The 27,992-nt window shown below is 40.2% G+C and overlaps 2 protein-coding genes across 5 annotated transcripts; both read right to left on the reverse strand.

The window, feature by feature from the left end:
- Positions 1 to 8,633: 8,633 nt before the first annotated feature.
- On the reverse strand, positions 8,634 to 19,673 carry mapk15 (mitogen-activated protein kinase 15). 4 transcript variants are annotated; one of them, XM_070547692.1, is made up of 15 exons: positions 19,450 to 19,673; positions 19,201 to 19,344; positions 18,024 to 18,122; positions 17,799 to 17,828; positions 16,255 to 16,345; positions 15,729 to 15,859; positions 15,330 to 15,493; positions 13,245 to 13,384; positions 13,099 to 13,156; positions 12,566 to 12,703; positions 10,066 to 10,171; positions 9,621 to 9,921; positions 9,416 to 9,525; positions 9,197 to 9,349; positions 8,634 to 9,061 (listed from the first exon to the last, which is right to left on the reverse strand). In XM_070547692.1, exons 2-15 carry the CDS (start codon positions 19,279 to 19,281, stop codon positions 8,867 to 8,869), a joined length of 1,797 nt encoding a protein of 598 aa, XP_070403793.1. In that variant the 5' UTR covers positions 19,282 to 19,344; positions 19,450 to 19,673; the 3' UTR covers positions 8,634 to 8,866. The 4 variants fall into 4 exon arrangements, with proteins under 4 accessions (XP_070403793.1, XP_070403792.1, XP_070403795.1 ...); XM_070547691.1 differs by having other exon boundaries at positions 9,416 to 9,546; positions 19,450 to 19,672; XM_070547694.1 differs by lacking the exons at positions 15,729 to 15,859; positions 19,201 to 19,344; positions 19,450 to 19,673 and having other exon boundaries at positions 9,416 to 9,546.
- A 1,464-nt stretch (positions 19,674 to 21,137) lies between these two features.
- On the reverse strand, positions 21,138 to 27,940 carry vps28 (VPS28 subunit of ESCRT-I). The gene is made up of 10 exons (XM_015973844.3): positions 27,855 to 27,940; positions 26,070 to 26,133; positions 25,944 to 25,972; positions 25,814 to 25,851; positions 25,632 to 25,721; positions 25,449 to 25,554; positions 25,257 to 25,358; positions 25,109 to 25,162; positions 24,929 to 25,020; positions 21,138 to 22,006 (listed from the first exon to the last, which is right to left on the reverse strand). The coding sequence occupies exons 2-10, from the start codon at positions 26,107 to 26,109 to the stop codon at positions 21,886 to 21,888; spliced, it is 672 nt and encodes a 223-aa protein (XP_015829330.1). The 5' UTR covers positions 26,110 to 26,133; positions 27,855 to 27,940; the 3' UTR covers positions 21,138 to 21,885.
- Positions 27,941 to 27,992: the final 52 nt, after the last annotated feature.

Here is a 27,992-nt window from a genome sequence, read left to right on the forward strand (position 1 = left end):
AATCAAGTCACTGCTTTGCGAGTCACAAGTCTTTCCAGTCAAGAGTCAAGTCCAAGTCAAAGACAATCAAGTCCAAGTCAGGTCCAAGTCCTTAACTTTGAATTTTCAAGTCATCTGTCCAACTTCAATTTAACTCATTCACTGCCAATTAGAGCTGAAACGATTCCTCGAGTACCTCGAATAATTCGAGTACAAAAAATCCTCGAGTCAAATTCTCTGCCTCGAGGATTCGTTTAATTCATATTTAATTAATTCATGGCTTTGCAATCGCCCGTGGTCATGTTTCACCCGGACCGAAATAAGTGACGCACGTGCCCACTGGACTGCGAGTAGCGAATATAACTTAACTTTCTCTTAAGCCATGGCGGACAACGTTGACCCCGGTGGAGGGCGAAAAAGACAGAAAATGTCAAAGTTGTGGGACCATTTTTCACGTCGTAAGGTGAAAACGTAGTCCAGTATAAATACAGTAAAATGGATTTAGCCTAGCACAACACCACATCCTCCATGCTGCTGCAGCACCTGTAAATGTCACTTCTGCAAGCGGACTCGGAGCCTCTACAAGATAGTGCATTTTAGCCTGTATTTCTATATATTCTGCAGACACTGTGACTTTTTCGTTTGTAGCACTCAGTTTCAGCTCACACCGTACGTTTGGTAGCAACACGTCGGACTTAAAATGTGCTAAAAAATAGCAGTTTTTACACAACACGTCGGATTTTTTATTGTGTTATTGATGTCTGTTGTCCCTCGGGGTTTCTGCAGCAGGACACGGGTATTTATGAGAGTGGCGGAGGAAAACGAAAGAAAGTAAATACATGTTGTGTGATCAGTATAATTTGACAAAACCACAGCAAACATGCTTTTGGCAATCCTTGTTAGTGTGAGAAAAAAAGTGTAGAAATTAAAACGGACGTGTGTTAATAGGGAAACAGGGGCGAGCTGTTTGCGCCATGAGCGGTTCTGGTTCTGTTTGGGCCGCAGCCGCTCGCAGCGTTATCCTCCTAGTTTTTGTCTGGCTTGCTGGCTAGCAGATTCTCGCATGAGGGGAAAATCGGCTCAGGTTGTTTACTTATTTTTTGCACAGGCATTTGTTTACTGTGAAGTAAAGTTGAAGTGCTGAAGTTATGCAAACTAATTTTGAATAAAACTTGAAGAATAACTGGCAATTGCTTGCTCATTTTAAGAGGTCTTTCATAATTATAACATGCTATTTGATATCAAATCACTTTTATTGTCACGTCACATGTGCAGGTACACTGGTACAGTACATGCGAGTGAAATTCTTGTGTGCGAGCTTCACAGCAACAGAGTTGTGCAAAAATACAGTAATGTAAAAACAAGTAAAATATAAAATGGCTAATCTAAGTATACAAATGAATAAAGTAAACAATAAGATAAGAGATATAAAATGTACAGAGGTTGGTATGTGCAAAACAGTGGCATTAATGTACAGTATGGAGCGTGTAATGTTGGAACTTGGTGGAGCTCGCGACGAGGCAGCCATACTCTGCGCCATCTTGGCTCATCAATATATGATATAAAGGTTTACAAACACAAAAGGGTAATTTATTAGAGTACTCGATTAATCGAAAAAAAGATTCGATAGAGTACTCGATTACAAAAATATTCGATAGCTGCAGCCCTACTGCCAATGACGATAGTCGTCATTTGCATTATTTTTGCTGTGTGGGCGTCGGACGAGCCCCCGCACCGAGAGAACAAGCATCTCAGCTCTAAAGCCGATCTTCATCCGCATACGTCACACGTCACGTGATCGGGAAGCAGAAAATCCATGTGTTAGGAGATCGTTTTGGGCTGCTGCTGTAAAAAAGTCAGGTGCGAACCGGAAAAGCTTCTGCCGATCACAATTCAACAACGGATTATGAAAGAACGGATAACGCTTGAATTCTTCCTGATATAAGAGGTGAGTCTCCGCTTTGTTTTGTTTTGGTGTCGACGTCATCCTAGCGCGCAACGTTGTGTGACTCTTAAAAAAAACAGTAAAAACGGTCAGAAATGCTGGCAGCGAAGGGCTTTACCGATCAGGAAACGGCTGGCAGCGAATGAGTTAATAACTGATAATAAATAAATTACAGTAATAAAGCTTCTTGAAGCTTAATTTATTTGCTCAATCAAGCAGAAAATGCAACTGAAACTGATTCTAAACAAAGTGCTGCTGCATTTAGCAGTAAATCAAACCCAGAACGAAGAATGATTCATGATTTTTGTCCATGTCGTGCCTCTTTTGTGCCAAAATATAAAAAAATGCTCAAGTCATCAGCAAGTCAACAGATGCAAGTCAATTCAAGTCGCAAGTCATTGACGTTCAAGTCCGAGTCAAGTCGTAAGTCTTTATAGATTTTATCAAGTCAAGTCAGAAGTCATCAAAATAATGACTAAAGTCTGACTCGAGTCCAAGTCATGTGACTCGAGTCCACAACTCTGCTTCCATGTGACATATTTAGTGACACACGGCTGTTATTACAAAAACACCTGATGTAAAAAAAATGTCTGTACGAAGCAAAGACTAGACACAAACAAAAAATGACTCAGCAGAAGTTCTAGTAGTTTCTGGCCTTAGTTTCACTTCCATGTTTGAGAAAAAGTAGCACTGATTCAGATAGATTTGTGTTAAGAGAGGTTTCAAATCCTCTTAGTGGAGACGCCACAACGCTGCGCCACTGTCCCTGGCTTCTGCTGATAGGCATCTCTAAAGGAATTAGGTTAAAGAGAGGGATTCTGTGGTCCGGTCGGAGAGCCAAGTTAACACAATCAGGCTAGGACAAAACCTCCATGGCCCCACAGGCCACAGGCAACGTGCAACTATGTGCAACAGCAGGAAACACAGAGACAAAAAGAGCACAGCCAAAACAAGCAGTGGCCTGCAGTGCTATAAAAAAACTCACATAAGGTAATCTGATGTTCAATGGAAAACCCCTAATTTCTGAAAAGTATGACGAATCCGTTCAAAAAGCGACAAACCACATGAAGCACTGTTGTCACACACACACACACACACACACACACACACACACACACACACACACACACACACACACACACACACACACACACACACACACCCCTTAACAAAGAAGTGCTTAAAAACAAACTCCTAAAACTAAACCAGTGTCCCATTGTATCACGCTGCTTGGATTAGCTACGGCGACGGTGGCACAGGAGTTAAGTGCTCGACCCATAATCGGAAGGTTGCAGGTTCGAGCCCCGCTCAGTCTGTCACTGTGTCCTTGGGCAAGACACTTAACCCACATCGCCTGCTGGTGGTGGTCGGAGGGACCGGTCGCGCCAGTGCTCGGGAGCCTCGCTTCTGTCAGTGCGCCCCAGGGCAGCTGTGGCTACATCGTAGCTCATCACAATCAGTGTGTGAATGTGGGTCTGAATGGGTGAATGACTGAATGACTGGTTGTGTTGTAAAGCGCCTTGGGGTGGTTCCAGGACTCTAGAAGGCGCTATATCAAATACAGGCCATTTACCATTTAGCTGTCAGATAAATATCTCAGTGTTATCAGACGGCCACTGCAGAAGTCAGCGTGGAAAGATACGGTCATGGTGACGGCAGCAGGTCTGATTGTGTCGAGATTAGCAACTCATCCAGCTATCAGCATGTTTTAGCTTCAAAATACTAGAATTTGTGCAGAAGTCACTATCATCAGGTGGCAAGATGGATCAGCAAGTCCTAACAAAACCAAATATATCATTAATAAAAAAAACTATTTGATAATTCTAGAGTTAATTTAAGCAACTCAATTAAATAACAATCTTCCACATGGCATCAGTAAGCGTATAGTTTCGCTTTTACAAAAACCAGCTGATCTCTGTGGGTTACTTCACTAGCAGAATCACAAAATGCTTCAAATTATTTACTTAACTCTAGAAACGTGTAAATTGATAATAAATCCCTTTGTGGATGTACTAAAATGCATGTTAGCATACAAATTATCTCATCACTGTGCAAGATTGACAAAGAAAAAAGAACAATAACAACATCAGAGTTTGATTGTTTCAGTAAACAACTGACGAGCTTTATCTGCAATAGAAATCCAAAATCAAGTTGTGACTCAAAACAGCTGATAGGCTAAAAGATGTTAGCATCCTTTAAAATCACTCATCAAAATAATACATGCTCTGGAATAAATGTATTCCCGAAATAATTTGATTATGTGTGCTGATTTTTTAACTGCTTTCCAGACCAGGTTTCTCTCGATTATACTGAATAACAACTAAATTAAACCTATTTAATAAATTCATTTGAGAAAGAATAAATGTCAGTGACTATAGAAATATATTCAGTTCTTATAACTGCTTAAATGTTACATTGACATAAATAAGTTTTTCCTATAATAATATTTTTTTTAAATCCACAAAATGGTATTACTAAGTAATACGGTCACTGATTACCCCAAATAAAATAATCACATGTGATTCAAAGAGAAAAGCAACGTAGACGATTTAGAAGTAGGCCAGAAAAGTGTACTAGCCAGCAAAAATAAACAAAAACAGTCTAGATCTTATGGATGCAAACCAAAACAGAAACAGATCCGTGGAGGGGCTGCAGAGGCTCCGTGCAGGCCATACACGTCCCACATAAATGCGACACACAGATCATCCGTCGGAATATCTTCCCATAAATCACCACCAAACTGATGATTAATACGACATTAGAGCGGAATGAATCAAACGGTCTAAAAGACACCAGGCGCAAACATCTGCTACACAACACAGGCGGCCATGATGGATCCATTTCCAGTGACATAATTTCAACATAGTGACCACACGCAGCGCGTCTCACGTTCACATTGATGTGCTGACAGTTCCCTTTAAATACAAGACGCATTATTATATATCACCGTTAATCATAATAACGCAAATTTCAATAATTAATCGTGTTTTCGGATTCTAAAGCTCCCCCGTTAGCCACTAGCAGCCAGGTTTGATGCTAAAGCTTCAGCTTAGTTTGTTGGCGTGTTCACATTTAATTAAAATAAACAAACGTAGAGGGTAAAAATATAAAACCTGCTTACCTGATACGAGTTTTTTTCTGAACAGCAGCAGAAATTAAGAGGCTTCTTCCGCCTTACTGCTGAATCTCTTTAATCCGGCGACGGCAGAGACGAGGGACGTTTACAACACAGCTCAGCGTGGTCACGTGACCCGTGGGAATCTCCGCTCCTTCCTGTAATAACAGGGAATTCTTTTACCGTTTTAACGCCACGGTGACTTTGCGTTTTTCCTGTAACGTCACGTGGGTCGTCATAGTTTAGCCATGAAATGTGGAGCACCAAAATACAAGGGCAAAAAGTGCTGCTGTAGAAACATCTAGAAAACTCCAGAGAGAGAGAGAGAGAGAGAGAGAGAGAGAGAGAGAGAGAGATGGAATTTTTCCACAGGAGAAAGAAAATTCTGACTTTCCCCCCTCTCAGAATTCTGTCTTTAATCTCAGAAATCTGACTTTTTTTTCCCTAAGGATTATTAAAATTTGAATTCTGAGATTAAAGTCAGAATTCTCTTTCTTTTCTTTTCAGTTGCCCTAATCCTTTTACACGATATTGTTCTAATAGTTAAATCAATGATTATTAGTCAATAAGTAATAATCAATATTGATTAATCATGGTGGTTACTGAGTCATATCCTGGACCTTTACTGCATTCATCCTGTAGATAGTTCCCTTTTCTGACACTTGACTTAAGTTTGTTAGAACTCCACGTAAACAGTAGAAGAATAAAAAACCAAAGCAAACAAGCAACAAAAAAAAACTCAAATGCAAGGAGTTGTGACCCTTGACCCTTAAACTGCCTAAAGCCTCTTTCACACTAGCATCGGCTCCGCATGGTCTGGATAGCATAGAGAGTGTTCACATTAGCATAGCCTGCCTTTTTTCAGGATGCAACCAGACAGTTTTTCAGCTCTCCTCCTGAGATGGTCTGCTTTAGGAACGAATCAAATCTTTTGAACGGGTTTTCAAAGTGAATGATGAGAGCCGAGTCCCTGCAGAGAGCCGTTCATCTAAAGGTTGGTTTATGCTTGTCGCGTCCGCGAGGTCCGCACGGCTCCGTGCAGCGAAATTGCGTCATTTTAACAACCACGCCCCTCCACCGCATCTCCGCACGGCCCAAAATTTCCGCAACGCGCACCTAGGAAAATTTCTAACCACGCGGACGGCCGGACGCGGAAAAACATGGCGGACCGGCAAAAACTAGTATGGCAGAGGTTCGTAAATACAGACATTTGTATGATTCAGCTCTCAGAGATCACCGTGATCAACATGTTGTCAATAATTCTTGGAGAGAAATAGCTCGCACTGTCGGAAAAGACGAGGACGCTGTTAAAAATGCTGAAATGCCATGTTGTAAACAGTAATTTTTACTTCTACTATGGTGTAGTGTTGGATGCATGCCGTAGAGCTCCATGCTGCCCCGTTCAGTTTGGGCGAGCCGCATCACCAAGCGGAAAGTGAATGCGTCAAGCATAAACCAAGCTTAAGTCACGCCCATCCATAGGTCCCCAAACATAGGAACAAATGAATAGAAGTCAATGGGGCTATAAAAGCTATTTTCTAATCCCGTTTGATATGTGCCATGGACTTCACATATGATGTCTGTGAATTTTAAACACAGTTTGATGCCAAGAAAGTGCTTATTTTCAAAGGGTTGCAAAAGTTATTTTAGGGTTTTTTGTGAAGACAGATTGAACTACAAATATTTGTCTCACCAAATTGATGTAATCGAACCCAGACATGAAGCTAAGAGAGAGAGAGAGCTGCAAATCCTTCTTCCAGGATGAGAGAAGGAGCATTGAATGTGGAGAAAACCACTATAAATCTGGCCATGTGTTAATTAGCAGCTACACGGGGAGAAGTGTTTCTTCTGTGACGTCATATTTGAATTACGTGACAGAAATAGTCGAAAATCACATAATATCTTTGCATTTAAGCTGAAGTGCAACATATGCGACTCGGGGTAGAAAATAGCTTTCCATTCACTTGCATTCTTTTTTCTGGGGACCCATGAGCCCCCTTCACACTAGCATCGGCTCCACACGATTCCACACATCCTTGCTTGGGAATGCAAGGAATGCAGTCAGAGAAGTTCTCAGCTCCTAGGTAATCAGCATGATAATGCCGTAAGGCTCCCGCTGAACCTTCAACGTTATTGTCATTGTACACAAGACCTGACAGTTTCAGTCATTCTTTATTATGAAACTTCATGTTTTCTCAGTGTCACACAATATAAAACTTCTGTTTGCACACATTAGAACAAGAAGGCTCGCTGCTGCTTTCAATGTGAAAAAAATCAGATGAATAAAACCACCTATTTGCATATCTTACAATTGTTATTTGTTCATCTGAAACTCACTGGGATGTCTTTTATATGGTTTTGGATCTTTTTCAAAATCAAAATTCCCTTGAAAAGGTCACTCCTTTCAACGTGACCTCAAATAAACTTGCTGTCTGTCATGAAATAAAAAACTATGGAAGCCCATTCCTGCCACTCAGATTAAAATAAATAAATAAATATATATATATATCATAATTATGAAATACTAAGCCATAATTATGAGTTAGCTATCTCATAATTATGAGATACTAAGTCATAATTATGATATACAATCTCATAATTATGACTTAGTATACTATCTCATAATTATGAGACAGCTAACTCATAATTATGAGATAGTATCTCATAATGAGATAGTAAGTCGTAATTATGAGTTAGCTATCTCATAATTATGAGTTAGCTGTCTCATAATTATGAGATAGTATCTCATAATGAGATACTATGTCATAATTATGAGATAGTATCTCATAATGAGATAGTAAGTCATAATTATGAGTTAGCTATCTCATAATTATGAGATACTAAGTCATAATTATGAGATAGTATCTCATAATGAGATACTATATCATAATTATGAGATACTAACTCATAATTATGAGTTAGCTATCTTATAATTATGAGATAGTATCTCATAATGAGATACTAAGTCATAATTATGAGATAGTATCTCATAATGAGATACTAAGTCATAATTATGACTTACTATCTCATTATGAGATACTATCTCATAATTATAAGATAGCTAACTCATAATTATGAGTTAGTATCTCATAATTATGAGATACTAAGTCATAATTATGAGATAGTATCTCATAATGAGATACTATATCATAATTATGAGATACTAACTCATAATTATGAGTTAGCTATCTTATAATTATGAGATAGTATCTCATAATGAGATACTAAGTCATAATTATGAGTTAGCTATCTTATAATTATGAGATAGTATCTCATAATGAGATACTAAGTCATAATTATGAGATAGTATCTCATAATGAGATACTAACTCATAATTATGAGTTAGCTATCTTATAATTATGAGATAGTATCTCATAATGAGATACTAAGTCATAATTATGAGATAGTATCTCATAATGAGATACTAAGTCATAATTGTGAGATAGTATCTCATAATGATACTAAGTCATAATAATGAGATAGCTGTCTCATTATTATGAGACAGCTATCTCATTATTATGAGATAATTAATTTTTTTAAATCTGAGTGGCAGGAATGGGCTTCCATAGAAATAAACGTCTGTAGTATCCTGAAGTTTTTGGGCTATACAGCACTGCTGTTGGCAGTTTTTATTAGCTTAGACAGAAACACGGTTTCATTAAATGTACAGAAACAATTTACTCAGATAAGGCCAGAGGTTTCCGTTTGAAAAACGTAACAGATGTCACCGTCAGACAAGAATTGTAAAAGTGTGTCTCAGTGAGTTAAATTTAAACAGTTCTTTTCACGCACGTCCAGCTCTTGTGTAAGCATCAACCTTACAGAAGCTAATGATTATGAGCTCGGTTTCGAAGAAGATTGTCCAGGTCTGTCTTGTTGATGGTGCCGTAGGCCTGGGAATAGCTGCCTAGTTTGGCCCGGGGGTCTCCAGCAGCACCAACGTTGCTGTTGTTCTGGAACACTTTCTTGCTGAATCGTGCTCCTGGCTGAGCCTCGCGAACCTGAGGATTGGAGCGTCGGTGCTGCACATGGAAATGGAAGCTCTATGTTATTCATGTTTTAGAAATAAAAAAAAGGTCTTGAAAAAAGATTTAAAAAATGAAAAGCGGAATGCTCAAAAGAGCTAATTTCTTAGCTGTGATGAGTGACAGACTGACCAGGCGAGCTGAACTGATGTGCAGCCCTGCGGACAGAGACGCCTCCTCCTTTCGGACTAAAGGGTTGTTGTGGGTTTGGTTCAGGCTCAAGGAGAAGGCGTGGTTATGGGCCACAGGGGCTGAGCGGCCACGCTGCAGAATCTGGTCCATGGACTTAAATGAAGGGTCAAATGAGCGAAGAACCCAAGATAACATCACAAGTGCAGGTGAAGTACTTACTACAACAGTGCTGCTGCACTCTGCTGGTGGTGTAGTTTCACTCTCACTCCTGATCTGTGCTGCTGCTTTCCTGCCAGCTGCAGATGACTGAGCGTAATGAGTTGCACCAACTGGAGAGCGAACAAAACCATCTGAACGGTGAAAAGGGGACTTTGTGAGATATTTTTCTATGAACACTGATTTCAACAGTGGGATAAACTCATACTTGGGGTGTGTGTGATGGGGTTATATGTCGGTTTCCCTAAGCCACGGCTAACTGGGCTCATCTTCTCCACGGCTGACGAAGTTGCAGCCCCGGTTTTGGTGACACCTGGTGGTGCGGTTGTATGGTTTGTCTTGTCGGTCGGCTCATGCTGCGTTTTCCCCCCATCGCCATGACCATTAGCTGCTACTGGGTCCTCCTCTCTTTTACCGCGCCTCACACTGCTTTTCTCCTGGCTACCTGCATCAGCTCCATCCTTGGGTGGTCTCAGCATCCCGTGGTGGGTTCTCCTCTCCAGTATCATCTATGAGCAAAAAGAAACTTGACCCAATTTGATCTGATTGTGCAATACTGACAGCCATGCTGAGTTTTTATTGGAGTAAGCCTCAACATACAGTAAATGACCTACTTACTAAGTGAGAACTGAATTTGTGTCTGCATTCCGTACCTCATACAGCTTGTTGCGGTATTGACCCACAGATAGCTGAACATCATCATCCACTGGCAGTACTACATCGTAGTTGAGAGCTGGTTCTTTGGCTGGATTATGAAACCTAAAGCAAAAAAAAAAACAAACAAAAAAAAACAGTCATATCCATTAATGAGTACTGCCTAGAAGTAAATACTGATCCCTCTAATCATCAGTATCACAAACAGCAGAGAGCAAACTACTAAAAATACTGTAGATGTAAAGGAAACGTCAACTCTGCCATCAATCCACAAATCCAGAGTACTTGAGTCCCAGGCCCGGACTTGAGTCCTGACTTGTTTGCATGCTGATGAATTGCAAAGTTAGGTCTTAAAGAGCAAGTCACCCCCAAATCAACGAATTTTTCTGATAAACTATAAAATGCGTGTCTAATCGTGCTGCAGACACGTGTAGTCAATAGTTGTGCACTTTAGTGCATTTTAGTAAAAAACTTTATTTTCTGCCTAAAACAGTCAGTGTTGTGCCGTTGTCACATAAAAACTCTGCACTGCAGTTGAATTTCAATCTGCCATCGCTATTGGCTAAGAGGTACCCTAGAACGTTAGCTGGTACCATATGATGTCACAATGTCGTTGTGAGCCTTTGTGTGTGTAGTTGTTAGCGGCTCCGCCCTCTCGGTCTGCTAGGCAACAGCATTTGTTGCATTTTTCAAACAGGAAGTGGGAGCGGAGTAATACTCTGGTAGGGGGTGACTTGCTCTTTAAACTTGGATGAATTAAACATGTCCAAAAGTACCTCACATTGTGTTGTTTGCTTTTATGAATTTTTTTAAAATCAAAGTCAGTAAAAAGCACCGTCAGGTGTCCATCGTGCAGGTGGACAATAGAAGACAAAACTGGGACAACTCAATGCTCCCATGATATAAACAAGCTAACACAGCAGCACGTATCTAAATTATAAAACTGTTTAAAATACATTTGAGAACAACAAATAACGGAAATGTCACCTGTACACTAAATTGCTTAGTAATCTGACCTCATATAACATGCTAATATTAGCATTGGCTTCTTGCTAATTTGTTTATTTTTCTTTATTTTTTTGGGTAACTAGGCGAGGTTTAGCATCTTACCCAAGAATGATTCGGTGTCCACTAGGGCTGGAGTCGAACCACTGACCAGTGGATGAGTGCTCTATACGTTTGACCACGGCCGCCCTGGCTACATGCTAATTCTGACACCAGCTACTTACTTTTCTGGGTGAAAATGTAACAAGTTGAGGGTGACGTTGGCTCAGGGGATAGAAGTTTGCCCTTTAATCGGTGGGTTGCCGATTCGAACCACTTATTATATCCTTTGGCAAGACACCCCCACCATCAGGTGGTGGTCAGAGGGATCGGTGGCTACAATGTAGCTTACCACCATCAGTGTGTGAATGTGTGTATGAATGGGTGAACGACTGATTTTAGTGTAAAGCGCTTTGGAGTCCTCTGACTCAAAAAGGCGTGATTCAAGTGCGGGTCTATTATTTGCAGAGGTGGAAAGAGTACTAAAATTTCCTACTTAAGTATGAGTACCAGTACTTTGATAATTTTTTACTCAAGTACAAGTAAAAGTACTTGCGTGAATTTTTACTCAAGTAAAAGTAAAAAGTATCGTTAATAAAATGTACTTAAAGTAAAAGTTACTTAGTTACATTTTTGTCAGCGTAAAGATGGTTACATCGGTGCAAAACCACAACACCAGTTCACAACACACTCGTGTGTGCACGCACACACACGGACACACACACAGTTTGATGGAGGGATTTCTATCCAATCAGTGAGAACAGAGGATGTGCACATTGATTGGACGAGGTTTTTCTAGGATTGTACGTTTCAATTGTGATTAAAATTACTCTTTTGAAAAAAAAAAGTTCCAAGGTTCCAACCCACAGGAGAGGAGGGGGAGAGGAGGTAAACAGCGAGTGGATCAGAGGGACTGAACTGATGTTTTTGAGCAAAACTGTCTCAATTATTTGTCCTAATTATCACCGCGTCTAAACCCTCCCGGTTTAGACGCGGTGCTCATGCAGGGGTCTCTTCCTGTTCCGACGCTGCTACACGTATATTTTTAATTTATTAAGCCTATTTTTACTCAGTAACGGATAAGATTTAAAATGTAGCGAAGTACAATTCTTTTTTTTAAAAACGTACTCAAGTAAAAGTAAAAGTACAGATTTTAAAAATGACTTAAAAAGTATAAATATACAAAAATGCTACTCAATTACAGTAACGTGAGTAAATGTAATTCGTTACTTTCCACCTCTGATTATTTGTCATCGTTTTGGACTGGAAGATTTTTTAGGGGGGGAGACTTGAACTTGGCTTGTAGGCCCTAATGATGTGACTTGGACTCAACTTGAACTAATCCTATGTGAGTTGGACTTGAACTTGGACTCAAACACTAAGGACTCGAGTGTGACTTGGACTCGAGAGATGGCGACTTGACTTGAACACTGACCAGTATTAAAGCCTACATACCTGGCTACATATGGATGCTGAAGGGCTTGATCTGCGGTGAGTCGCTTATCTGGGTTGAAAACCAGCAACCTCTTCAGCAGGTCGATAGCATCGGGAGGCACAGACGGCTGGAGGAGATCCTCTAAAGGCACCTGAGGTCTGGAGAAAGAGGAGAATCAAAAACCTCAAACAGCTGATACGATCAAAACCTTAAAATGATTCACGATGCCTCTTTAAAACAACAAATGGGTCAATAGATGCGTGCAGCCGGCTCATTTAGTTTCTCCGTGTTTGTTCTTTCCACAACAAGGTGGCCTGTGTTGTCTTGTCCCTGCTCCAGCTCAGAGTTTTTAATTAAGCTCCTTTCTACGTGCACGCTCGACGACGGTCCCAATGGAGTGAAGACGTGACTTTGCGTCATTCCCTAACTTATCTCCGTGCCAACTGACAACACATTACCATGTAAGCGTTACATGAAAATAAAGCCTTGCTGGTTTTTTCCATCAAATAGATGGGAGCTTTATAGGGGAAAATATTTTTATATATTGGCTTACTTCAGTAACATTCTCTGAATGACGGAAGAGCCATATTCCGATCTGATTGCGATCACATCTGAAAGTATAAAATCATGTAATCAATTCAAAATGAAACTGCAAAAACTGTTTAGAATTCAGTCACAACAGTCTGATATTTCAGTCACCCTCTGGGCTTGGGTTAGGTATGGCACTCATGATCTTCTCGATTTGGTTGATGGTCGACGTTCCAGGGAACAAGGCTTTTCCAAGCAGCATTTCTCCCAGGATGCAGCCGAGACTCCACATGTCCACACCATTAGAGTACCTGTCAGATGACATAAATGCTCGTAGGCTCAAATACGAATATGTCCTCCATGTCAGGCATGTCCAAAGTGCAACCCGGGAGCTGTTTGCAACCTCGGAATGGTTTTGTGTGACCCCCGGTTGGATTTCTAAAATGATGAATTTGTCTCTCCAGTAGGTTGTCGGTGTGGAACGACATTTACTAAGATGCCTATTTTGGACCAATTTTGTAGCCTAGTGAACTAGACCAAATTCTTGCGTTGCAAAGTTTAGTCTAGGAACGCTCCATTGGAATCTTCGCAGCCCCTAGCAGCATTCTGGCTGGCCAATCACAGCTCTCTTGTTTCAATCCTATAGAGCGCTGTGATTTATCAGCTTTGTGGGCCAATCGGGGCCCTCTATTCGTCTAGTGGGCAGTATGATGCAACAGAGTGAAACAAGATGGCGGCAGCTTGTTTGAAACGACTTTTACGTCAATTTTGGACGATTTGGACTTGGATTTTATTAGATTCAGGTGCAGACAGATGTATTTAAGTTAGTTTTTTTTTTTTTTTTTTTAGAAAAAAGAATGTATTTCCACCTTCTTCAATTGCAGACTGCCTCGTTTACTGACATCCGTTGCGGTGAGTTCGCCACATTGTTCGTTGTCCAGTAGCATGCGGCGATAGTGTGAAAGACAACGGTAGTTGCCAGACTAGATAATATATTTATTTAGTCTGGCTCGCCAGGCTAACAATTTTGAGGAGTACAAAAAAAAAAAAAAACGTCTACAATAATTTTTACATATTTTTACATATAAAAATTAAATTTTTGAGGCCTACAAGGACTCTTAAAGCTACAATGGCCGATTTGGAAAACAAATGAACGTGAAACACGTTTTAATGCCTCTTAACAACATTCTAACATACTATAGCTAGGTGCGAAGATGAAAAAATTAAACAAATAAAACGAATAAATTAGAAATTTTTGCATTTGTCTAAAAACCTCAGCAAATAACACGTTTCGGACCAAAAGCAACTATTGCACCATCTGGTTGTTGGTCTCACCGAACCCCCGCACTTCCTTGGGTCCTCCATTAGTTTCGCACTCGTGTACTTAGCAACAGAACACCACTGGTCCGAGAGGTTCTCTGCTCAGTAATATTAGAAAAAGCCGGCTGCTACCACTTCAACTTTAGGACAAACTGCTGGAGCCCCCCCTAAAAAAAACACCATTTGAAGTCAAGGACAAGATGTTTGTACCTAGAAAACAGCGACTGGTGTTTAGCACTATGTTGTTTCTTTTTGAAATGCGGGTCTCTGGTTCCGGTGTTCCGTCGATATGTGTTCTCCTCTAGAGATCTGTTTCTTTTGAACCCAGCTGCGAGTTTGAACCATCCACTCGCAAAAAATGTGTGTCGTAATCCTTACTCTAACCATAACCCTGAAACAAACAAAGAAATTGTGCCACACATAAAATTTAAAAAAATTATATTCATGCAAAACATACATTTTTGGTGCCAGGGTGGTTATGGTTGGGGTAAGGGTTAGGGTGAGGGTTATTTTTTGTGATTGGGTCGTTTACACTTGCAACTAAGTGCAAACGAAACAGATCTCGAGGGGGGAACACATATAGACATAACACCGGCAGAAGCGTCTCTGGAAGGACACCCGAGGGAAGGGCTGAGTGTTCCATGTTTATGTTCAAAACCTAGCTTGTTCCATAAATTCGCTAAAGTGGCTCTAACTGGATGATTTGGGCCCTTGTCTTCAAAGGTTTGGACACTCCTGCTCTTTGTGGTACAACTTTCACATAGTGGTTCAAATTAAGGTTGACGTTGGGATTTTATTCCTCTACATATGAAAAGCTCTTAGTTTGGTTACTAACTATGTCTGGTTATTGTCTTTATTGTTTACTAAAATCAACAACTGGGAAAGAGAAAAACAAGCAGAGAATACAAATCAGACAGCAACAACCGACGCGGATACCTCGTGGATCCAAGCAGGATCTCAGGCGCCCGGTACCACCGCGTGGCCACATACTCCGTCAACGCCGGGTTGCCGCTGTCCTCTTGGATCTGGTTGAGGGACCTGGCCAGGCCGAAGTCACAGAGCTTGACGATGCAGTCTGAATCCAGGAGCACGTTGGAAGGCTGTGGGAATTAAACAGAGCGGAGCAATTATTAAGAAATCTCATATCAACCAAACTCTCAAACAAGCTTCAGAAGAAAGACATTAGTCAGAAACAACAACGTAAAGGCGTGTTTTTTTGTGTGGACTGAAAGAAAAATGTTAGGAAAATCTTAAACAAGCCCAACTACAAAAGTAGATTTCTCTCTGAAGCATGATCGTCATCAGATTCCATTATTCCGATGAGCTGTTGCTGACCTTTTGGTCTCGGTGAATAACACTTCCTGAATGGAGGTATCTGTTGGCTTTGAGGAGCTGGTACATCACATAACGCTTGTGGACGTCCTTCAGAAGAGAGCCTTTCTTTATCACAGCGTGCAAGTCAGTATCTGAGACAAAAGCAGAAGAGGAAAAGCGTGGAAGCCATCTAAAGGGTGTTTAACGAGTCTCGTGAAAACTCTCGTCAGCACTGAGCTGCTAAACAAAATGCCTTTTTTTTGGTCAAAAACAGTGAGAACAGCACGTGCCAAACAAAAGAAGCCTGAGGGAATATTGCAGTACGGTCAAAGATCAGGCTGTGCAGAGGGTGAGGCCAGTCGGTGGACTCAGCAGCAACAAAGCCACCAGCCAAGGGGAGAAAAAGCTGTTTACACACACTTGCACAAGCACCTTTCCAGTGCCAAAACCCACTGCAGCCATTCTAAGATGCATTCCAGTTTTGGATAACCCACGTTTGTTTATGCGTTCGTTTTATTGTTGTCGCAGCTCTGTAACGCATACATACCCATGTATTCAAAGATGAGATAAATGTCTTTGTCGTTTTGTGCTCGGATAACATTTAGAAGTTTGACGATGTTGGGATGATCTCCAAATTCCTGCAGGAGAGATTCAACGTTTTAGTGGCAGGAACACGTATCTAGTCCAGCTCAATTCAATTCAAGTTTATTTATAAAGCGCCAAATCACGACCAGAGTCGTCTCAAGGCACTTCACATAGTAAACATTCCAATACAGGTCAGTTCATTAAGCCAATCAGAAAAAAGTTTCCTATATAAGGAACCCAGACACTAGTCAGTGACTTGATGCAATCCTCATACTAAGCAAGCATATAGCGACAGTGGAGAGGAAAACTCCCTTTTAACAGAGTTATTATCAGGGTTTGTGCAATATAATTGATGTGTTTCCGTTATTGTTATCTACGCTGCCCTCTGTGTCCACTTTCCTTGACATTTGTTTGTGTTAGTATAATGGGATGGCTGTTTTTGTCTCTGTCACGTGACTTGTAAATACTATCTCTGTATGTTTCCACTACTTTGTGTCTAACATCAACCTGCCGGAGGGTCTGCAGATGGAAATTAGCCCAAGGCTATAATCTGGCATATTTACATTTATTGAAATGTTCATTAATATGTATTGCCCCTCTTCCTAAAAAATAAATGAACAGGAAGAAACACACACACACACACACACACACACACACACACACACACACACACACACACACACACACACACACACACAACATATATACCAAGTAGTGTTTCTATGGCTACATTGTGATTTCTTAGTAAATATTCTATTTGGTAAGAGATAAACTTTATTGTATTTATCCTAGTGGATCTATTATTAAATGGGTAAACTAGTAGTAGCACGTTCAATGTCACAGAAAGTAAAATGTTATTATCAGGAGAGGGAGAATGTTTAAGCGGTTAGCAACAGTGATCAAGATGATTGCCCCTCCATGAGGCCACCACAGCTCAGCAGAACAGCTGTGTTTTGGTCCAGGTAGTATAACGGTGCTGTGTGTGTGTGTGTGTGTGTGTGTGTGTGTGTGTGTATATATATATATATATAGCTCTCAGGGAAATACATTTCAAAATATTTGGCTTTCATGGCTCTCTCAGCCAAAAAGGTTCCCGACCCCTGCTTTAGAACATTATCATTGGCCTGTTTTGTATATCTAATATTTAGTCATTACATCAAGTTGATTGGTTAACTTTGGGTAAATGTTTGCTTTTTAATACTGTGAAGAGCACAAAATTAAGATTTGGTTAAATGCAATGTTGAAAAACTGACTCCGGTTCAGAAATGTTGGCCATTCACTGTTATTCTTAACGATATTTTAGGATGCACACAAGTCGGAAGACGTCTAGTTACTGGCACTGAAAATCTGCAGCACAAATCAGCATCGGCCATGAAAAAAAAAACATTCAAATCGGTTGATCTCTAGTATAAACCACATGACATCATCGGCGTTTCGCAAAAAGAGATTTCATGCTCAGCGGATGAACTAATGAGGTTTTCTTTTGTATAAACAGTATATATTTACCTGAAGGAACATGATTTCTCTGAACGTTCGCTGTGAAAATAAACAAACTGCAGTCAGAAACCTTGGATCACAGGTACATAATTAGATGGTTTAATTCTGAGAGGGAGAACAATCGTAAAAGCCACACATGAAAGAAAATCTAGTAATCTAAACACAATTATACAGCAAAAGAATAAGAGACAGGGTGAAAAAAGTTTTGAAATTATTATTATGTAGCACACACACCTGGGCGTCTGTTCTGTTCCTGAATGCATCAAAGATCTTTTTCACTGCCACAATCTCTCCAGTCTGTCTATCAACAGCTCTCCATACGATGCCGTAGGCCTGAGAGAAAAAGATAACACGTCATTAAAGGGGTTATTATTACTGCAGGTGCAGGTTTGATTTGTTTGTTCTAATAAACACAAGAAAGTGTGCCGCATGTGTAACGTTACAGTTATGTACAAGGAAGGAAAGATGAGATCCTCTCTATGACATCGTTTTGAATAGCAAAATCTAAATTATGTTGTAATCACAACCGATCCTTCACGCATTTCCTTATTTGAGAGGTCTTTAGAAGCAAAGGTCGGGGTGCTGAGGAAGGAGAAGTCTAGCCTTACTGAGGCCTGAGACAGGACGTCAGAATGTGCTTATTGCAGTGAGGCATGGACGTAATTTTCACTTTGGAAGTGTGTGGGGGGGGGGGGGGGGGGGGGGGGTTACAGTATGCTCTAATGGGAAACAGGCTTCAACACAAACGGTTGTTTTCCGCTTGGTCCTAGAGCTCATCCAGTGTTAATTTAATATAGCGTAATATTGTTTTTGGATGGTAAAAAGTGCAGGGGTAAAAACTTGACTTTGGAAAAAGTGGGGTGGCATGTCCCCCCTGTCCCCCCCCCAAATTACGTCCATGCAGTGAGGTCAAAGGATCAAATTCACACAGCACATGGAGACTGTTTGTGTCAGGCAAGCCCCGGGATCCAGAAAACTGAGAGTGATGCATCTTGAGTGTTTGATGCTGTAACAGAAACATTTACGCCACGTTATATCCAGTTACAGCATCATCCCACTCCTGTCAGCCTCACGTGCACCACAGGTCCTCTGCAAACAGGTAGAACAGCTGTGTAACATGAGTCACAGCCATCTAGCTTCTTATGATGGTGCGTTAACCAGCTGGCTCTCACACACAGCAGCAGCAGTTTGTGGCTCTCTGTGGACAGACTGGGGGAAGGCTGGTAGTCCCGTGCCAGCCAGAGACCAGCAGTGGAGAGAAAAACAAGTCAGCTGATCTTTGCAGAATAAACCGCCTGTGTTTACCTCAGAAGAATGTCAGGAATAAAACTTATATACCAGTGGGCAAATCACACGGAAACTAGAATATTTTAATCAGCAAAAGGTAAACAGATCATTAAAAATGACTCACCCCTTTCCCAATTCTCTTCTTGATTTCATATTTGACAGAAATGTGCTCTTCCACCTCTGAGACGTTTGGTTTTTTGCTCATTTTTTTCTCCCCACCGGTAAGTTTGTAGCTCAGCTCAGTGTGAACCCACCATCACGCTGAAACCTGCAACAAACGAACCTGGGTCTTATGGAAGCCCGTGTGGTTCAAAGCAGCTCCGCGGTGTGTATGAATTATTAATGTGGCGGTCTCGTGCCGCTGTGGGATTACCTGGTAACACTCCAGCGACCACAACGGTCGGGCTCCGCTTCCTATCGCTGTTTATCGGTCGGCAAATAAAATTTCACCTCCATAAGAAACAATTCTGCGACTTTACGAACTACTTTGCTGCTACACTTCAAGAACATTCGTCCTTTTTGTCTTTGCTCGTCGTCATGGTGACGAATACGCCGCTGCCTGGTTCTTAAAGGGACCGCTGCAACGCCATCACATTTTGTTGTCATGGAGACGACGAAGCGTGTGGCAGAATTTTATAGGCGCATGGCCGTCACTAGGATTGAGAGATAGGGGGGGGGGGGGCTTAGCCCCAGGAGCTTGACCTTGAACATTTTTTGTCACACCCTGCAAAATCTTTGTCAATTAATTCATTATCTGAAGAACATTTAACAAAACCTATTATTTTATCACTTTCTTTTCCTTTCCTACCTTTGTGCATTTTATCTCTTCTTTTTATAAAAAATAACACTTAATCGTTCATTGGTGGGGTCTATGTTGAAGAAAGATTTTATATAAGTCCATTAAAAATTAGATATATTTCCAAATAAAGCTATTCATTTCAGTCTACTGCACTTAACAGGGGGAAATGTTGTAGTCATTTGTTTATTAACAACTTGCTTAATTATAAATGTTACTGAAATATGACAAAGAACAAATGAATAATTGTCAAACTTTTATTCTGCCAAATGAGTGTGAAGTTGAGTTTTAATATATGAATAACACTGATATGATATGGAATAAAGGAGTATGTAATTAACAATTACAAGACAAAATAACAGTATATATAAAATTAGGGCTGGGACTTGATTAAAAATTTTAATCTAATTAATTAGAGGCTTTGTAATTAATTAATCTAAATTAATTGCATTTTAATCGTTCAGGAAAATGTGCTCTCAAAGCAAAACTTAATTAAAATTATGAGACAGAGAATTAAACATTAGACATGGTTATTACTGTAAAACTAAAGCTTTTAATAAAAAAAAAGCATTTTAATTAATCAAATGTCACTGTGTGATATGAAACAAGACCCAAATCAACTAAAATTTATAATTACAAATAGAAAACGCCTGCAAAGGGTTCCTGAGCCTTTAAATAGTCTCTCTGTCTAGTTGAAATACTGAAATAAATTTGACTTTGCACCAGATTCTAATTTTTCCATTTTTACTTGTTTGTGTAATTGGGAGTTTTTATTAGCATTTCTACTCATAATGTAGTAAAAGCACATAAATAATAATCCTTCAAAATGACAGTAGAACTGGCACAAATATGATCTAGGACTTAAATCTACTAACTTTTAACACCAGAGCAGGCGTGGCATATTCTGAGAATGATCAGGAACACTAACTGGTTCCAGTTGGATGACTGGAGGATGATGGGATGATAAAAGATCATGGTGAGGAAATAATGATGTGACGAACAGGTGAGTGGACCTTCCTTACATGGGATGTCCTGATGTCACGTTAATAAGGGGATGCATATCCACCTTAACACCTTTAAAGCGTTGGAGACATTTAATTTGCTCTTTTTTCAACAAAAACATTTATTTGTCATTTATTTCTAAAAAGCTTTTACATGCTTTTATTCAAAAATCAACACTATTATTTACAATGATAAATCTGAATAAATATGTTCTTCCTAATGATGTTTGAAGGTTGTAACACATTTTACAAGTCTATCAACCTCAGTTCTGCTTACTTGTAATGTGATGAAGCCCTCGTTCATAAAGAAAAAAGAGATTAGACGTGTTAACAAAGCACAGCAGGAATAAAACATGTAGCAAACCTCTCCTCCACCTCAGCATTAATATCACAACTAAGAGTGTAGTCCAATCGGGTACAATGAAACCTAAATTATTCAGTCTCGGCCTGTGCTTTTCGCTCTATTTACACCTAAAACCAGAGTGATATGAAACACAACCGACAGACAAAAGTGACACATTAGGGATTCGGTTAAAGAAACAAAGACTTTGGCTGCTGAAGCCTTCTATTCTCTTCCTTAAAATGCTTTTTTGGTGGTACTCTTCTTAAATTTAGCTATAAAATTAGAACTTGTTGGATCTTACAGTAAAAATTTAAAAGACGACATTTCTGTCAAACCCAGAAGACAGAGCCAAAAAGATTCCTCACACATCCCGAGTATTAAAAAAGGCTGAGGGAGCAGCTTACAGCATCGGACAAACCCACAGAACAAGGCTGTAATCGGCATGATGAACCAGAAACAACAGAGTTATACAAGGCAGCAGAGTCTCAACTGTACACAATCTGAATAAAAGAAAACTAAAACGCAATGTACAGAAAAGAGAAATGAAAAAATATCAGATGTGAGACTGAAAATGGTCCAAACATGAATCTACTCCCCGCAAGAACAATAGGGAGAGTAGCGTTTTATTTTTAGAGTTCCACACAGATGTTTCGATGACGGACAGAAGCTCTAGGAAGAGTGGAGGAAGCGGTTAAAGGCGTTGTAAGCCGACTCCAGATCGAACAGCATCTGACGAACCTGATTGTCATCCAGCTCATCTGAGGCCGACATGCTGCTGAGGGTGGTCAACCTGCCAGAAAAGATGACGAAAAACATACTGAGACTGGGGCTAAATGAGGTAACTTACATAACGTAGCACAATGGTCCCGAAGGAGTTCTGCTGTGTGGTGGACTTGCTAATGCTAACAGTTAGCCTCTACTAGCAGAGACGTTCTCTGCTGTTTCCTGGACGCTAAACCAACAACAGCCTTTCCCATTGTGAGTCAAGATGGGTGAGTCCATGAATGTTAACTCATTCGCTGCCAGCGTTTCTCACCGTTTTTACTGTTTTTTAAGTCACAGAACGTTGCACGCTAGGATGATGTCGACGCCAAAACAACCAAAACAAAGAGGAGACTCACCTCTTAAATCAGGAAGAATCTGCGCGTTTCAAGCGTTATCCATTCTTTCTTAATCCGTTGTTGAATTGTGATTGGCTGAAGCTTTTCCGGTTCGCCCCTCACTTTTTTTTTTACAGCAGAGGACCAAAACGATCTCCTAACACACTGGTTCCCAAACTTATTTAGCCGCGCACCCCCTTCTATGTCCCGACCATGTCGACGCACCCCCCCCCCCCCCAGCCCCCACATCGGGGCATGGCTATATATATATATATATATATATCAGATGTCAAGCTAAACAGAAAGGGTTAAAAAAATTCCCCATCACTTTCATTTTTTAAATAGTAATTAATAAGCATTCGATACCATTACAATTTCCTTTGATTTCATTTTGAATAAATATTCAGAGTGCCCAGGTAGCACATAAACAATGCAATTTAACGGTTTACTTAAAGTAGGAACGTTTAACCTGTGCGGCCAGAGCGCTCTCCTTCCTTCTGCTCTGCGTAAACCTGAGCTGATCACCTACTTGTGCGTAATCAAATGTCTATAGGGGACAAGATATAGCCATGATGTTCACTTTTACCTCAGACCGACTTATTGCTGTTTGATGGTGTGGCTGAATCTGCGATCCGCTGTCATGCGGACTGGAATAACAAATGCTGCAGTGGACTTGTGGTCAGGTTCATGAGGAGTCACTGGCTGGAGCGGACCCGACTCATCCCAGAAGCTAATATCTTAATTTGACCTTGAATGAAAAATAACCTCTTAAAAGTTGTTATCACGGTGGAGGCAGCGTTCATTTCTGCCTTCAGTCTGACGGCGGGCCGGAGTTAAAGCAGCGTGTGCGCTTATTGAATCTGTGTGTGTGCGCGCGCGCACGTGCGCGCGGCACAGCCGCTCAAGTCACCGCGTCTCGCGCTATTTAAACCAATGTTGTAAAATTCCTTCTGCCCAGTCCAGATGTGCTCACTTGTGCACCCGTGAGCCGTGGTTCAGCCGGAACACGTCTGATCTCTGACAGACGCACTCTGAACTTCAGATCTTCAGCGCGCTGTTAATAGCCTGAATGGGAATCATTTCTTGTTATTTAGTTACATCCACAATGTGTGTGAGGTTTACAATGTCAGAACACCTGCATGAGACAGGTGTTAATTACAATCTGCCAGAATGACTCGCCACCTTCAGATTTCTCCAACACCGTTAAAAATGATCAAATACGGAACATATCGGCGTGCGCAGGCCAGAGTGCTGAAGCTCAGCGCATTGTTATTATGAAGCTAGGGCACATGTGGAGGACGCGCGCGCAAAAATATACTTGTTTTCAATTACATTTATTGTGCCCACTTACTTTTTCTTTGGCCCACCCACAAATGAGTTTCTAGCTAATGGTGACATATGACAGACTTCTCTGAGCTCCGCAGCCATTACACTTTTCAGCTCGCGCACCCCCTAGCGGCAGCTCGCGCACCCCTGCACCACACTTTGGGAATCCCTGTCCTAACACATGGATTTTCTGCTTCCTGATCATGTGACGTGTGCGGATGAAGATCGGCCTCAGAGCTGAGATGTTTGTTCTCTAAGCGCGGGGGCTCGTCCGATGCTCACACAGTAAAAAAATGCAAATGACGACTCAATGGCAGTGAATGAGTTAAAGAGCAAGTCACCCCCAAATCAACTTTTACTTCTGATAAACTATATAAATGTGTGTCTAATTGTGCTGCAGACACCTGTAGTTAATAGTTTTGCACTTTAGTGCATTTTAGTTAAAATTTAAATATTCTGCCTGAAACTGTCAGTGTTGTGCCGTTGTCAGGTAAAATCTCTGCACTGCATTTGAATTTAAATCTGCCATCGCTATTGGCTAAGAGGTACCCTATATTGTTAGCTAGTAACATATGATGTCACAATGTCATTGTGAGCCTGTGTGTGTGTATTTGTTAGCGGCTCCGCCTTCTCGGTCTGCCAGGCAATAGCATTTGTTGCATTTTTCAAACAGGAAGTGGGAGTGGAGTAATACTCTGGAAGGGGGCAACTTGCTCTTTAAGTGACAGTGTGACGTAGATCTGTCAAGATTTTCTAATCCTAGAGTTTCACCGTCTGTTTTCTATCAGAAGCTAAAGCAGGAGGTAGGTGTAGGAGACTATTTTCATGTTCAGTCTGCATGAAAAACTCTGAGTGACCCATTAGAATCAGAAATAATCATTAAAAACAGTCTCTCAGTGAACTTGGTCTTTAAAGAGCAAGTCACCCCCTACCAGAGTATTACTCCACTCCCACTTCATGTTTGAAAAATGCAACAAATGCTGTTGCCTGAGAGGGCGGAGCTGCTAACAAATGTACACATACACAGGCTCACAACGACATTGTGACATCATAATGTACCAGCTAACGTTCTAGGGTACCTCTTAGCCAATAGCGATGGCAAATTTAAATTAAAATTCAGTGCAGAGTTTTAGGCAGAATATTTAAATTGTAACTAAGATTAAGTAAAGTGCAAAACTATTTACTGAACGTGTCTACGGAGTGATTAGACACTCATTTATATAGTTTATCAGAAAAAAAAGTTGATTTGAGGGTGACTTGCTCTTTAAATAAATGCTACAACTAACCAGAGATTAACTTTGTCCTTCGCCTCAGAGTCTGGAGGCATGTTGCTCATTCTGTTCATGGTTTCCATCAGCTCTCTCAGGTCTGGTTGGATCTGAAACAATGCAAAAAACAATAAGCGTGACAACTAATGTCCACATAGAATGGTCTTATTAATTTTGCGTGTATATAGTTTAAATGACCTCATCCATGGCTCTAATCTCCAGTCTTAGCTTGTCCATCACAGTGATGAAGAGCTGAAATTTAAATAGGATGAACAGACAGAATCAACCATCTGTTTATTGCTTTTTCAAAATCTAGGATTAAAGATAAAAAAGCAAAAACACGTACAGAAACGATGTCTGCAATGCAGCGGTTCAGGTTGCCCTTGTCATCCTTGATGGTGATTGGCCGATCCTCCTTAATCCTCTCCATCGCTAGTGGGCAATCAAGCTAGAATACAAAGTAACGACACCACAAACGTAAAAAATATTTAATTTATCAAACGACATGCTCTGTAAAATAACCCAGATAAGGCCTCACTCTGTATTTCCTGCAGAAGTCATCGATGGAGCCAACATCTGCGCCCTGCACCTGCTTGAATGCAGCTTTATACTGAACCAGGAGTCTGGAGCAGGAAGCTGTGTACCTGAAAGCAGAATTTCCCACAAGTGAATGAAAAATACATTCAAAGTTACAGATGCAAAAATGAGTAAATGCTCGTACTCATTAGGTGTAACGCAGTCTTTTATGTAGGCCTTTTCCAGGGCCTGCAAGGTCTTTACAACAGCAAACAACTCGGCCATATTGTCGTACCTTAAATAAGGATAAACAGTTTAATAACACCAAAACTCCACAAGTGCACATTGTAACACACCACTAGATTAACAGTTAACAATAACACCTACTTCTCTCGTTCCCTTGCATTTTTGTAAAGTTTCACTTCCTGAAATGACATAATTTATGAACGGAAGCTAGACTCTGGGTTATTGTTGAATGTTTGTAATTTAAATGACATGTTTCATCTGTTTTACTCACCTCGTACAACTCAGGTTTATTAGCAGGAGCTGTGGGGAACAAAATATTATAAATGTACCAATAGTGATTAAAGAATGATGACTGAATATTCTGATTACAACGATTCGGTTTATCTTAAAGTCCCACCTCCTCCAACTCCTCCTGTGCCTGGAATTCCATGAAACATGATGCAGATGAATCAGGAGTCGGCCTGAAAATAATTTATAGTTTGTTTTATAACTGTGACCAAAAGCGTGACACTAAAATACAGTTTCAGTTGGCAATACCGACTAGATGTCGACCGATATTGGTTTTTCTGTTGCCAGTGGCTGATATCTTCCACCTTATTTTAATGCTAAAATATCACAAACAACATCAGGTGATGCACAAAATTTCTTAGCTGAATCATTTTTTAAACTCTGTTAAATCTTAACTTTGTTCACTGCTCTGTGTTAAAGTCAGACACCTAAATAAAGTTCATTTAGAGAATTGATTATGCAGATGTTACTAGTGAACAAAAAAATTTAAATTAAATTCTGCAACAGCACAGGGCTGCCCGAGGATGTGCCTGACTTTAAATCGGCTTTACTAAAGGACAACTATTGGCCCCTAATACTGACATTTTTACATGTTGCACAGCATCCCTAATATTTTTGTTCCTTAGTTAATATTTGAATGTATTTTCCTTTGGAATAAACTGGTGTAATCTCATTTAAAAGTTGTTCTTTTAAATTCTACATCAGATCTGAGTTTAGAGAACATTTTGAAGTTTCATGAAATGAGAACAAGTATAACTAGAGCCACAATGCGGATCATTTCAGCTAGATTTAATTTAATGTATAAGGTGTAACTTTCAAAAACGAAAAAGACCATTATAAAGGTGTTCTGTTCACACAGACTGGTCAGGGTTTACTTCTTACACCTTCCCCAGAAAATCTTAAATTTTTAATGATATTGCCACAAAAACACACAACTCTGTGCTGAGGCACACTTTGACTTAAGGGGATTAATTACTCTTAATTTGACCAAGAATGGCAAGTTTATAATTCATGAATAACCATTTTGATGATTAAATACCATTTAAGCCTATCAGAATGCTTTATTTTACATTAAAAATGAAATTATTTCAACTAAACAAACTATAAAACTGCAACTTTGTGACAGGCTGCTAGTACCAAAGTAGTTACAGATCAAATGTAAGTATGTTTTCTTGCTAAGGGTTCTGTTTTGTTGACTCCAGTGGTTCTTGATTTGAGTTCAGATTTTTATTTACCTGACGGATTTGTAAAGCAGAATAAAAATAAAGTCTGAAAATGGTCAGGTCGAAGGACTGAAAGCGAGTGAACAGAGACAATACTGAAACAAAAGATCTGAAAGACTACTTTTAGAGGAACAATCTGGTTTGCAAAGCAAAGACAAAAACCTGACGCATAGCATCACTTAAAGCGATGGACTGTACTGTTCGTCCAGAACTGGTGTAGCATTATGTTTTCTAAAATAAACAAAAAAGGACTCATTTCATGGGGACGGATGTATTTATGGATTGACAGCTCCTGGGCCTGACCAATTACTATTCAGCTAATAAAGTGGGACATTCCATAATATTAGCATTTGTGTTTGAGCTTAACGCTGAGATTGAGAGACATATTTAATAATATAATATACATTTCCAACGGTGACAGCCAAAAGTCATCGACATACTCGCTTTCTTACCGAAGCGAGTATGTTTCGAACCCTGAAGTTAGCTGTCAGAGCAGTCATGCTAACTTGTTAGCACTTCCTTTATTGTTCTGAACAACTTAACCCTATTTGTGGTAAATTTCTAAACACCAAACGACATAAAAAGACTATAAAAATCAAAATATGGAGGAATACTCAAGTAATAACACTCAATTTAATTAAAAATGATAAAAAGTGACATGAATACTTCACCTTGTTGGCAAAAATGATGTGACGTCGATGTAAACACTCCCTCCTTCAAGGACCAACATACGTCGAAACTATTAGGTGGTCAAGGCGCCTTGCTAAAACCAATATTAAAATAAACAAACTAATTATGTTTTTAAAACA

Source organism: Nothobranchius furzeri, chromosome 19, assembly GCF_043380555.1.
Source record: "Nothobranchius furzeri strain GRZ-AD chromosome 19, NfurGRZ-RIMD1, whole genome shotgun sequence".
NCBI classification, from domain to species: domain Eukaryota; kingdom Metazoa; phylum Chordata; class Actinopteri; order Cyprinodontiformes; family Nothobranchiidae; genus Nothobranchius; species Nothobranchius furzeri.

Bases quoted from the DNA above. Each gene is read 5' to 3' on its own strand.
- mapk15 (XM_070547691.1), bottom strand. From the start codon at position 19,281: ATGAGCAAAAAACCAAACGTCTCAGAGGTGGAAGAGCACATTTCTGTC. The intron at 15,494-15,728 runs GTCAGCAACAGC...TAATTCCCACAG, and splicing joins TTATTCACCGAGACCAAAAG to CCTTCCAACGTGCTCCTGGA. The intron at 13,157-13,244 runs GTGACTGAAATA...TTATACTTTCAG, and splicing joins ACCTAACCCAAGCCCAGAGG to ATGTGATCGCAATCAGATCG.
- vps28 (XM_015973844.3), bottom strand. From the start codon at position 26,109: ATGTTTCATGGAATTCCAGGCACAGGAGGAGTTGGAGGAG. The intron at 25,973-26,069 runs GTGGGACTTTAA...TGTTCCCCACAG, and splicing joins CACAGGAGGAGTTGGAGGAG to CTCCTGCTAATAAACCTGAG. The intron at 25,359-25,448 runs GTGAGGCCTTAT...TTTGTATTCTAG, and splicing joins ACTTCTGCAGGAAATACAGA to CTTGATTGCCCACTAGCGAT.